This window comes from Artemia franciscana, chromosome 6, assembly GCF_032884065.1.
Source record: "Artemia franciscana chromosome 6, ASM3288406v1, whole genome shotgun sequence".
Classification (NCBI taxonomy): Eukaryota; Metazoa; Arthropoda; class Branchiopoda; order Anostraca; family Artemiidae; genus Artemia; species Artemia franciscana.
In genome coordinates this window covers 29,845,289-29,859,323 of record NC_088868.1, presented here as the reverse complement: position 1 = coordinate 29,859,323, position 14,035 = coordinate 29,845,289, and the positions used below count along the sequence as shown (strand labels likewise).

General features: G+C 35.0%; 1 protein-coding gene across 1 annotated transcript in view; it reads left to right on the top strand.

Moving 5' to 3' along the window:
- Nucleotides 1-13,561, top strand: part of LOC136028289 (syntaxin-1A-like) — a gene marked incomplete at its 3' end in the record, with an annotated part of 86,241 nt that extends 72,680 nt beyond the window's left edge. Inside the window, 1 exon segment of the mRNA XM_065706040.1 lies at nt 13,522-13,561. Within this exon segment, the coding sequence (XP_065562112.1) occupies nt 13,522-13,561 (40 nt within the window).
- Between the last annotated feature and the right edge of the window lie 474 nt (nt 13,562-14,035).

Below are 14,035 nucleotides of genomic sequence, written 5' to 3'. Positions count from 1 at the left end.
AAAAAAAAAAGAAAAAAAAAGACAAGGACATTGAACATATAGAAGATTTAGAAGGAGATTTAACATATAGCTGAAAATTATTTTAAAAGAAGAGAAGAGACATACAAATTAGGAAAGGATTAATAAAGAGAGAGAAAAATTATTGAATTGGAAAGACCCGACGAAATAATGCCTTTGCAGAAAGAAAAAGAGGGACATCCGAAGGGATGGAGTTCCATAATAGAATTGATTGATATACTGGAGACCTCTGGGCTGCTGTAGAAGATCGTTTTGGTAAAATAAATCGTCGAGAAGAATTATGTAAAGAATAAAAGTACCTACCTGAGCCTGTCCGTGAGAAAAACTGCTGTAGGGGCGGTGGGAGAGTACCTAGAAAAGCAGAATTCGCAAAATAAAGAGTACTTTTACCTAAAATATGATCCAGTGGAGCTATTCCAGTATCGTTATAAAGATCAGAGTTATTAACTTTAGTAATTAAAATAGATCAGTACTTTAACGAGGCCTTAACCCTACTCATCCATCCAATTACATAGGTCAAACAGCACAACCACACACAATCAACCACAAAGAATAATCCATGGACAGGCAGTTGTGTCGTAAGTAGTCATAAACCGAATATAGACGACATATAGACGAAAAGCATATGACGATATATACGTAAGTCGTCTTGTACCGAATCTTTAAAACAATAAATAAGACAAACAGTTCAAAAGCGACCACCCAACATAAGGGCTCATCAGGAGAATACACACTTGATGATAGTCTATCATTCATCCTAGGGCAGAACTAAGGTAGATAGATATGCAGTAAGGGTATCTTAATTTTTGTTGATTTTATCCAGATGAACAGGGTATTTTGACCAATCCTCGAAGGTTGGAATTCAACCCTGACCTGCATCTCCTACTTGTTTGCGATTATGTTTCTCGTGGTCCAGTGAATGGGGAGAGGAATAGCCGCGGATAGTGTAGTTTACTTAGGGTGCTTTGATTTTAGTGAGTTGGAAGAACAACCGTGTGTAACATTAAAGAGGTACCTACATTTTCTTTCTTTAGGTTTTTGTAGATGGAAGCTGATCAGTTAGTCCACCTTATTTCTTGATTAGAAGTCCATAGCTTCCTAGGAAATGCAGTAAATATAGCAGTATAAAGTTGCCTTAAGGTTTTTACTTCCATGTGAAGTAAATAATTTAGCGACAAGCTTACAGATCTAACTTCCACCGAAAGGACGAGATACAGTGGATTAATCAGTTTGAGATCTTTCCGATCGCCAAGCTAGAACTGTGATAATTTTCTTTTTCTTAGAGAATGACCTAAACTTGCTAAAAATGACAAATTTTTTCCCTTTTTATCTATTTTAACACGTTTTTCAATCTAAAAACGTGAAACAAATTTTAAATACCTGATTTGAAATACAAAATCAAATTTTGGCTATTGAGTGATAGCAAAATTATCGTCTTAATTAATAAACATTAATTTTCTTAACGTCTTAAGTAAAAATAAATAAAAATTAAGTTAATAAATATTAAAAAACGTGAACAATGAGCATAGCAAAATTTGCTTGGTGAACATTCTGCAACTGAAAAATTCGCTCGCTGTGTCGAACTGTTGGTCTTGACAAGCTGTACGTATAAAGCGACCCATGTTAATAGTAACCGGAAATCTAAAAAACGGAATGTTAGAATCAGCATATATCTTACCGTGAATGTCCGAAATCTGGCTAATGTCGACATTCACCGGTGAATGTCCGAAATTTCCTTTTCTCTGCTTAGATTGAATTAGCTTTGCGAGTCAGCTTTTTCAGTCTTATGCAAGCTATGATGGTAAAAGTTAAAGTTAGGTTATGTTAAATTTGGTTACAAATCTGAAATGGGTTAAAAATCTAACCTTGCCTAACATGTCATCATCATCAAATCTTGCATTAAATTGAAAACCTGACTGGCAACGCTGACTTAATCCAAGGAAAAAATGAGATATGGAATGAATGGTCGACGTCGGTGAACGTCGACATTCAACAATTTCGGATAATCACGTATACATCAAACAAATGACATATACATCAAAAGAAATCTTCATTTTATGCTTATATTGAATATTCAAAGTCTATTGCTTGTAAAGTCACCCTTTACAAGTTATTAGCATAAGAATCAGCGTAATTTCAGGAAGAGGGAGAAAAGGCCATTTAAAAGTAATCCAGTCTTGATGAAATTTGCCACGTCAAGCTGTAGATAACCAAGAACGTTTTATCAAAGACATGTCTTATGGTTGAACTAAACTTAATTTATTGAAAGAATTCCTGACGAAATAGCCATAGATATTCCAGTAAAATGTCATTTCACTTGTTGATGATAATCTATTATCCATCCTAGGGCAGAACTAAGGTAGATATGCATGGAGTAAGGGTTCACGAGTCGATAAAAATTTTGGGTGGGGAGTTCAAACAGGGCAATCTATCAACGCTGATAGATTTCTGCACGGCGGGAATATGCACGGGGTAATAATTTCTGCACGGGGTATATGTTCGCGGAGGGAAACAGCGATTAGAGATTCAAGGAGTACCTCATGAACCAACAATCATAGTAAATAGTAGCGAAAAATGAAACTACAGCCGCGACAGTTTCTTCAGTGGTTTGAAGATATATTATCAAATTCACGAGCATAATTACGCGTTAGTTTACGAATCGCTGGTAGGAAACTACTTACCGTTCAGCGCAATGTCAAATTTAAAAAACCTGAATCATCAACATAAGTAAGATTACAAGCAAAAGGATGTCTCAAGAACAGGCCTATTTACCGATGTAATGAATATCGCTTGACCATCAAGAGAAGGAAGCGAGTGTTATCGATTTGAAGCAGAAATTTCCAATCAAAACGCATTGAATTACTTTTGAGAAAGTTGACAACGATCTGATTATCACGTAGACTTATTATAGATTCTGTTACCGCACTCACCAAAGTATGGTTCGAAACTGTGGTTTCTAAAGACAAGTACAGCCTAGAAGAACACCATCTCCGCAACCCTCATAGTCTTACTGGAACCAACGCTCAAATGAATCAATAGCGAGTTGAATTCTACAATTGTTACGTATTTGAAGTATCACGGTACTATGAGCTTCTTTTCTGAGGATTCCTGTGAGTGCTAAGGGTAACATTATTCTGAAATACCCCCCCCCCCCCCAAAAAAAAAAAAGTAAAATTGAAATTGTGGATATTTCTTTTTCGATATATTTCTAATCTCCCAGGAAAAAATCCTCTGATATCATCTGTCATTGCTATTGGGTGTAGGATGTGCCTGTTTTCCTAGTCACGAATTGTCGAAGAGTTACGGTATTTATCAGTAATGCTAATTCAATTCCATGTATAAAAGTCCTTGACTTGGAAAATTTCGAGATTTGCTTTATCTCTTGCGCTTTGTGAATGATAGCTTCCTTTTTTTGATGATTTTTATCAATGAGAGCATCACCGAATTAAGTCTATAGATTGCATCGAAACATAATTGAAGTTTTCAAAAACTGATTTTTATCAAGGTAGTGAGGAATTCCAAAATAGGTGTTTACCCCTTTCTCCCTCCGAATCCTTTTTCTGTCTCCCTCTATCTCACCCTATTTTTCTCCTTGCCTCCGTCCATCTCTTCTTGCCCCTGTCCATCTCTCTCTCTCTACCTTCCTCTCTCCTCATTCTCTCACTCTCTCCTTTCTCTTTCCCCCTCTCTACCTCTCCGTCTCTCTCTCGCTCTCTCTCTTTCCCCTCTGTAGGTATCACTGATAAAAAGGTGGATTATGTAATAATCATGTTTTTTGTTCTTCCTGCAAACTACAAACTCTAAATTTTCTAATTAGCCTACTGCCCTGGGCTGTCGACCGCTGACAGCCAAACTTGTCTTTCTTAATGGAATGGTGTCTTTTTAGCTTTCTAAAAGTCTTGGTTGTATTTTCATAAATACTTTCTAAAGTTAAACTCGCTATATATGAGAATTTTAAGCCACATGAAGAAAAGACAGAGCAAATATTTCGGAAAGGACATCTACCATTCTGTCCTCAGTGCTCAAAGAAAAAAAAGGTGTGTTTTGTCTGTCTTGATGTAATTAACTTAAAAAGTTTTTTTTTTTGTGTTGAGGATGGCTTGGCTTAGCTCTTTGCCAAATACCTGCTTTGCTTTCCGCTTTTTCTTAATTGGCTGAAAATTGCCCTTGTTTATGTATTAAATAAAAAAAAAATTTAAATGAAAGTAAGGAGCGACATTTCCTCCTCAACGCCTCGCTCTTTGCGCTAAAGTGTGACTCTTTCTCTTAACTCTACTTCTTAAAACGGTAAAAAACTTTAGCGTAAAGAGCGGGGCGTTGAGGAGGAAAATCCCCTTTCATATACGGAGTAATTTCTGTTCGTTTTAAGTTTTAATACCGCTCCTTGCTTTTATTTAAGAAAACTTGTTTTTTTATATTTAATTTCTGGACGTTTTTTTTAATTAATGCATGTTTTGATCTTGGCTCTCCGCGCATAAATAATTAAAACGAAATTTGCATACTAATTTTTTTTTTTTGCCTAAATGGCTTTCTTATAGTTTTAATCGGTAGATTTTGAGAAAAAATGAGAGAGGGAGGAAGCCTAGTTTCCCTCAAATTTTTGATTACTTAAAAAGGCAACTAGAACTTTTAATTTTTTTACGAACATTTTCATTAGTAAAAAGATATACTTACGAATTAACTTACGCAACGAACTTCTATATTCGTATGTTTTTATTGCGTATATGAGGGAGTTCACCCCTCGTCGATACCTCGCTCTTTACACTAAAGCTTAAATTCTGTCCCAATTCCTTAAGAATGACCCTTGAATCATAAAGGCCGTAGAATAAATAGTTGAAATTACTAAAATAGAACTTGAAAAAAAAGAGCGAGGTATTATGAGGAGGTAAACCCCTCATATGCGCAATAATTTCTGCTCGTTTTAAGTTTTAATGCTGCTCCTCACTTTCAGTAGAAAAAAAAAACTTTTCATATTTTTTCATTGTTTTTTTTTTTTATTAATAATGCTAAAAAATCCTGACTTCATTGAAAGTCTCTAAAAAAAGGAGAGTTCATTGAAAGTCTCTTCCCCCATGAGAAGTTTTTCCATTGAAACATCCTCCCACGTAACCCCCCACCTCAGCTCTCCCTCCCAAACCAAAAAAAATCCCCCTGAAAACGTCCGTACACTTCCCAGTAACCATTACTATATGTAAACACAAATCAAAGTGTGTAACTTGTAACCCCTCCCACGGGACTGCGGGGGAGTAATTCGTCCCCAAAGACATAGTTATTAGGTTTTTCGACTATGGTGAATAAAATGGCTATCTCAGAATTTTGATCCGGTGACTTTGGGGAAAAAATGAACATGGGAGGGGGCCTAGGTGCTCTAATTTTTTTTTGGTCACTTAAAAGGGGCACTAGAACTTTTAATTTCCGTTAGAATGAGCCCTCTCGCAACATTCTAGGACCACTGGGTCGATACGATCACCCCTGGAAAAAACAACAACAAATACACAAATAAACACGCATGCGTGATTCGTCTTCTGGCAAAAAATGTGAAATCCCACATTTTTGTAGATAGGAGCTTGAAACTTCTACAATAAGGCTCTCTGATACGCTGAATCTGATGGTGTGATTTTCGTTAAGTTTGTATGACTTTTAGGGGGTGTTTTCCCCTATTTTCTAAAATGAGGAAAATTTTCTCAGGCTCGTAACTTTCATAGGTAAGACTAATCTTGATGAAAGTTAAATATTTAAAATCAGCATTAAAATGCGATTTTTTTAATGTAACTATTGGTATCGAAATTCCATTTTTTAGAGTTTCGGCTACTATTGAGCCGGGTCGCTCCTTACTACAGTTCGTTACCACGAACTGTTTGATTAATTTTTAATTTTGTTCTTGTTATCAAACGTCTCGTATTTTCTAATTTTAACATGGTTGCGATGTTGCCGTTCTCTCTTTTTAGTTTCTTGATAAATCATCGCTGCTTTGTCTTGGTATTTAAGCTATTGGGCTGCCTTTCAAAATGGATCCAAGCTCTTACAGTTTCATGACAAATATTGTTTCACCTAATCTCTATTGTCTCTGTTCATATAATCGTGCTCTTGATTAAGTTTCTCTGAAGTGGCCTTCAATCCACCAACGGCTTCAATGTGTTTCAGTCCCTCTTTTCAAGGTCTGTTGATGAGTCATTGATTTAAAATCAATTTCTTTGATAGCCATAAGGCTTCATTAGTCGCATATTAAAAATTGTATCTGATTGATGTTGAAGTGCTCCTGAATTTTTTTTATAGGTAATATAAAGAAGAAAAAATTAAAAAAGAATATATAACAAAGAAGGTACTTGTCTGCTAAACAGAGCATCCTCAAGAAGTGAAGTCACGTTAACCCTAATAAAATATACCAAAATATGATGATAACATAAAACTTTCGAAACAAAATTATGGAAACTATGTCAAAGAATTATTGATACCAGGGCGCGAAGAACGCATTATATTAAATACCTAACTAAACCTAACCCCTAAACATATCTAAATATTAAATATTTAATTAAAATATTATTACATGGTAGTTTTCTCGCTCAAAATAAGCAAATCATAACCGATTCTAACCGTTTTGTCAGATCTTAAACACTGTAACTCTTGAGGATGTTCTGTCTAACAGACAAGTACCAAAAAGAAAAAAATTCAATATAATTCTCAAATTTCTAGGATTTTTTTTTTTTTAAGGAGTGCATTTTCGACGATGAGGTTAATTTTGCTAGCTTTGTGTGACAATAATTTTAAATTTATTTCTATTAAATTCTTTCCTTTGAGGTGGATATGAAGCTAATTGGTTAAATAAAGATCTAAGCTTAGAAAATATATCTATTTTTCTGTAGCACAAATGACACTATTCTTTAGGTTGGTCTAAAGGGGCGTCAACACCATGCTTATTTGTTATGATTTATGTTCGTTTGAACTTTGCCTCTATCGTTTGGTGTAGTTTCTATCCATTTTATGTTTGAATCATCACTATTTTCTATTCGTTTTAAATTTGACTCCTTTTAGGAGGTGCTTTCTGCTCGGTTTAGCTTTAATATCACTCTTTACTTCTTGTTGAAAAAAAAAAATGGCTAATTTAATTTAATCCAGGGAACCTGCTTTTCTCTTCCCGCTTTGCTGGCTAATTTTAAATATTACCGACTTCTGTTGACGATGCCACCTAGGATATGACGTTCTTGTCACATCCTTCCCGGAATGTCATATCATTCTTATCATTCACAATGACCGTTCCCGTCATCAAAAGTGGTATAAAGGATGCAAAATGTGCAAATTGTGCGGAAAATAAAAGAAGTTATAGATGTAACTTTAAGATTTGCAGGTAGCATGAGCTCTAACTCCCTCCCTATACCCTACGTGCTTGTATTATGGCACATTTCTAAGCTGTTGGAGCTGCTGTTACTGGATACGCTTACTGTCTAGACTCAAGTTCCTTTTTTTAACCAATTATGTTTTAATTTTGCTTGTCTGTAATTTGTTGTATTTTCTAATTATCGTAATGTTAAATTACACTGCTAGCAATTTTTAATCTAAAAAGCCAAAAACAACAACAGCTTACCAGGAATTTCTTTCAGCTCAATTGTCATCCCATGAGCTGATTTATTGACAGTCTAAATAGAACAATATTTTCTAAAATATAAACTGGAACTTCTACTAGTGGTGGTGAACTATATTTTACGTCAAAATTGTAATTATGGCACTTGGTATTAACCAAGTGACATATAGCAGTCGCCAATTCTGTCGGTCTGTCTGTCGGTCTGTCGGTCTGTCTGTCGGTCTGTCGGTCTGTCGGTCCCGGTTTTGCTACTTTAGGCACTTCCAGGTAAGCTAGGACGATGAAATTTGGCAAGCGTATCAGGGACCGGACCAGATTAAATTAGAAATAGTCGTTTTCCCGATTTGACCATCTGGGGGGGAGTGGGGGCCCGGTTAATTCGCAAAAAATAGAAAAAATGAAGTATTTTTAACTTATCAGCGGGTATTTGGATCTTAATGAAATTTAATGTTTGGAATGATATTGTGTCTTAGAGCTTTTATTTTAAATCGCGACCGGATCTGATGACATTGGGGGGAGTTGGAGGGAGAAAACCTAAAGTCCCGGTTCTGCTACTTTAGGCACTTCCAGGTAAGCTAGGACGATGAAATTTGGCAAGCGTATCAGGGACCGGACCAGATTAAATTAGAAATAGTCGTTTTCCCGATTTGACCATCTGGGGGGGGAGTAGGGGCCGGTTAATTCGGAAAAATAGAAAAAATGAAGTATTTTTAACTTATGAGCGGGTGATTGGATCTTAATGAAATTTGATGTTTGGAATGATATTGTGTCTCAGAGCTCTTATTTTAAATCCCGACTGGGTCTGATGACATTGGGGGGAGTTGGAGTGGGGGAAACCTAAAATCTTGGAAAACACTTAGAGTAGAGGGATCGGGATGAAACTTGATGGGAAAAATAAGCGCAAGTCCTAGATACATGATTGACATGATCGGAACTTATTTGCTCTCTTAGGGGTAGTTGGGGGGGGGGAGTAAGTCTTAAAAATTAGAAAAATGAGGTATTTTCAACTTATGAACGGGTGATCGGATCTCAATGAAATTTGATGTTTAGAAGGATATCGTGTCTTAGAGCTCTTATTTTAAATCCCGACCGGATCTGGTGATGGGGGCGGTGAGTTGGGAGGGGGAAACCTAAAACTTGGAAAACACTTAGAGTGGAGGGATCGGGATGAAACATGGTGGGAAAAATAAACACAAGTCCTAGATAGATGATTGACATAAACGGAACGGATCCGCTCTCTTTTGGGTAGTTGGGGGGGGGGGGTTAATCCTGAAAAATTAGAAAAAATGAGGTATTTTTAACTTACGAACAGGTGATTGGATCTCAATGAAATTTGATTTTTAGAAGGATATCGTGGCTCAAAGCTCTTATTTTAAATCCTGACCGGATCTGGTGACATTGGCGGAAGTTTGGGGTGGGGAGACCTAAAATGATGGGAAACGCTTAGATTTAAAATTGAGGTATTTGTAACTTACGAAAGGGTAACCAGATCTTAATTAAATTTGATATTTAGAAGGATCTTGTGCTATAAAGTTCTATTTTCAAATTTCGACCAGATCCTGTGACATTCGGGGGAGTTGGAAGGGCGGATCCGGTCTCTTTGGGGGAGTGGGGGCGACCTCGTACCATTGCTCTTCCGACCTCGTACCATTTGAGCTCTCGGCTCTTCCGACCTCGTCACAAGTGCCATATGAGCTCTTAGCTCTTGTTTTTTATAGAAAAAGTCCGGGGCTGCTTTCTATACCTCACAGTTATTTTCTGCTTCCATTTCGTATTAGTTCAGTTCGCAGAGGATCATATACGCTGAGTTTCAATTAACTATGTCCATGATTTGAATATTTATGAAATTTTGCGTTGGATCTCTGAGGCGATTTAAAATAGAATTGGCTCTAATGAATGCAAGCAAAGGACCTTTAAGTCAAACAAAGGTGGGGCTATTTGTTAAAGATTCACTTTAATCCAGGATATTTTATGAAAAAGTTTGCCCCAAAAATACTGTATCAAGTTTCTCTCGTGAAGGAAAGCTGTAAACTGAATCTTGCTTTCATCATTCTGAAAGTCACAAAAGAAGAAGACAAAACAAACATGTACGAAAACGATACTATTGGAAGCTGGACTTCCAATGTTCTAATCCGTTTCAACATCAATTTGAATGTATTAAAGAAAATAACGAGAAATCATGAAAGGAAAACACATAAAAATAACTAAGAGAAAAGGAAAAGTAAATTTCTGCAGTTTTTATCTTGCAGTATCGCATTGAGAAAAAAATTGGCCCTTAAAACGTTATATTAAAAATTGGCCCTCAAAACGTTATATTACTCTTTCTTGTTAACCAAACGTTAATATTGTTTTCATAATTTTTAAAGTCCCTAAAATCGGTCGGCCAGTGGCAGTTCTTGCCTCTCTTGAGCTCGGGACAAAATCTTGATTAGTGCCTCTAGTGTCTCCCAAAAATTCTCAGGAAAAATTTTCATTTATTGACAAATTCTTTCATTTATTTAAATCTTACTTTTCTCACTTTATACGGGAAAAGATATAAGAAAAATGAAAGTTTCGGATTTAATTTGCTTATACTTACTACCAACTGCGCCCTCTTCTTTATTTTAGTCCCAATGGAACTTATATAAGCACCATGTATAAAATAATATACTGATCCTTTATGTAGTTAAAAATGACAACAAATGTTTTCTTCGTATTCATGATAATGTTAACACCATTCCTTATTCCGTTGTTAAAGAAACTGCAGTTTTTCGAAAAAAATGGATTTAAAAAAAGTTCTTTTTGCTAATTACAAAAAATTTCTAAATACAGTGATTTCTGAGAAAATGAATCATTAAAAAGCTCGCTACGATGTTCCAGTGCCCCGTTAGCTACGGAGAAAAAAAAACGGAAAAAAAAGAGGTTGTTGATGCGGAATATCGTGATTTCAGCCACTGTTCTTCTTTTTCAAGCTAATGGATTTTTCCTGTTTAAGGCAAGGAACTGTAAGTCTCCTATATAGAGGTTTTGGACAAGGCGGTTCTAATAGTATACTTTGTGTTTTGATTTGATACGATTTTTAGGATATTGTGGGCTATTATATTTCCTAGTATGGGACTTGATTGTCTCTTACTAGGTTGCCAGCTACCACTGCAACCCTGGTAAAAATATATTTAAAAAAAATACAAAATGATTATAAATATTAGATTATTTATTTGAAATTTTGCGCTCCTAAAATTTCTGCGCCCGCGGCAAGTGCCCCCTCTGCCCCCTAAAACTTCCTCAGAGGGCAATGAAAATTGTACTGCTTAATGTTTAGACTTCGAATGTTCTTCTGTTTCAGCAGCAATTTTTGTGTATGAAAGAAAACCCAAAGAAGTGTTTAAAGAAAAAACAGACAAAAACCAGAAAGAAATAGAAAAATTAAATTTTTTGCTGTATGTGATTTTGTAGTGTCGTTGTGTATATTTTGTTGAAAGTTGACGCTAAAAATGTTGTTTTAAGTTTCTTTCGTGAAGAAAAGCTGTTAACTAAATCTTATTTTCTTGATTTCATAAGCCCATAAAATAGATCCATGGAAACGATACAGTTGGAAGTTGGACTTCAATGTTCTATTCTGTTTCAGGAGTAATTTAATTTTATTTAAGAATAAAAATGATTTAAAACTAAAACTAAAGAAATAAGAAAGTAGATTGTTGGTATAGAAAGTAGAAAGTAGTATTGTATGGTTATGTCATATCGTGTTTGATAAAAAGCTGGTCCTAAGAACACTTAAAGTTCTCTCATGAGGAAAACGTAGTAAGTTCTCTCATGAGGAAAATTGTTAACTAAATCTGGTTCATCTTGTTTTCATTATTGCTCAAGTCCATAAATAAGGTTGATGGAAGCGATACTACTGGAAATTGGACGAATGTTCTGGTCTATTTCAACTGTAATTTAATTATACTTAAGAAAATAAAAAGGAATGATGAAAAAATGAAAAGCAATAATGAAAAGTAAACAAACAAAAAATCAAAAAGTCGATTTGCTGTATATGATTTTACAGTATCATATTTCCTACTATGTTTGATTAGCCTTAAATTCATAGCCCATCACAGGGCATTCTATATAGCCCTAATCCTTTAGTAAGTTTCTCTCCTGAAGGAAAGTCGTTAAGCCAACCTCGTTTTCATCATTTTGTAAGTCCATAAATATTTTAAAGGTCAGGTTTACTTAACTGTCTACCGCTTTAGTCTTCCAGGGGGCTTAATATTCCAACATTATCTACCCTTAGGCAGTCTTAATATTTCTATCTTTATGATGAATTTACATTCATAAATGGTTTAAGTTCTACAAAATTGTCTGTGTAAAATGATCTATTTCTGAGATGAATGAAGCTCTTTAGAGAGTTTAAAGCAAATACGAAGAAGTTTCATCTTAAATTATAATGTTAGCGTATATGAGAATCCATAACTGACATAGGGACAAGGTGAACGCACTTGCTTGACTCCTTTTTTATACTCTTTCCAAATATAATACACGATTCACTAGTAAATGCCCCTTGCCCATGATGGTCTCATATATAGCTCAAGGAATATCTGAAAACTAAAAGAAAACACTACAAACAATGATATTCTTACATTATAATACGCAAGATGTTTTTATTAATCAGATTATCAGGTTCCCTTCGATTTTTATACACTTTTTTAATTCATTTCAAAGAAAATTTTTGGTAAATCAGAGACTCAATCACATCCGGAGGTAGGATAGGGCAAAAAGAATACGTCAATAGACCCTTAAAGTCCGAACCGACGGTGATGATCTCTGTTTCAAGGCCGTTCCACCAGGAAGTACAATGGGGGGTTGGGGCCAGCCATCCTGTGCTTTCGTACTTCCTTTGTGCCTACATTCTCCAGATTTCTCCAGGTACCCATTAAAAGCTGGGTCGTATCTAGCTGAGCTTAAAGAGTCACACTACTGACCCCAGTCCCAAACTAAATAATCGGCCACACCAGGAATCGAACCCCCGCCCTTTGGACAAACGATCCCAAATTTAGCACACCAACCACTCGGTTTAATATAGTTTAATATAGGAGATATAACATATGACTAGGCTGATATAACAGAGAGATACGTCATCAGAGCTGTGCGTGATAATATCAGGAGTGGGAGGGGTGTATTTGCTAGTGAATCGATTAGTATTGGAAAGAGGATAAAAAGACGGAATCAACTAGTATGCTCTCCTTTGTCCCTATCTCAGTTGCGGAATTTCGTATATATTTAGCAAAAGTAATTTGTCTCCCGAAAACAAAATTGCCGTAAAAGTAAAATAAAGAATTAACTTCGGAGTGTTTGTCCATAAACTTAGTTTTTTTCCATAGAACACGCTAATGCCAATGTTATTAATCATTACCAAGAACGAAATTGTGCTTAGCAGCGTTCCCTGAGGTACACCATTGTAAATTGAAAGAGGATCGTAATATATTTTTTGGAACTGAACCACTTATGTTTCCATAGGAAAAACAGAAGCTATTATTCTTATTAAATGGGAATAAACTTGAAATTCGTTTAAAAAGACAATCAACTTGGATTTTTTTTTTCTTATGACCCTTTCCTGTAAACTTCACAAAACGCACCAACATTTTTTTTATATGTATTTTGTTACTTATACACGAGTCGAACTAAAATTTTGTGTATATTAGAAAAAACGATTATTATAATAGGCAAAGTTGCTGTCGAAGATTTTTTTTTATTACTATATTTTTTTTTTTTAGAAGTGTAAACCTTCAAGTCCATATAAATGTCTGGCTTTCAACTTGTAGCCCAGCTCATTTGTGACTTGTGTCTGCAGTTAGAATAATTGTATTTTTTTTTTCAAAAAATCATCAAAATTTGTTTTTTTCTTAATTGTATTTGTTGTTGTTTGTACTCGTATATTTATTGTGTTTTTTTTTGTTTTTTTTTAGCGGGAAGACAAACAACGGACCAAGAATTAGAAGACATGCTAGAGCAGGGGAATCCTTCCGTCTTTACTCAAGGGGTAAGATCATTCCCATTGATTCTGTTTATAGATAATTCAGAACAGTATAATTCAGTAATCCCGCCGCCTTTCACAAAATTTATAGGTCAAATTTTAGCAAAAATTATCAAACTATGAATTAATTGTTTATTATCTAATAACTTAATTATTATTAATTATTTTAATTATAATCGTGTACAAATTATTATTTAATTGTCTCTATTTTTTAATTTATTTTATTAAGTATTTAATCATTTATTAATTATTTTCGTTTATTAATTGCGCCCTGTATTCCATTTTAATAAAACTTCAAAAGTTACAAAATGATAACAACTGTTAGATTATTTATTTGAAATTTTGTGTCCCTAGAATTTCTGCTTCTGGGAAAAATGCCCCTCTGTACCCCTTCCCCCTGTAAAACTAACTTTGATTCAGGATAATTTTCTGAAATTTTAGAACAA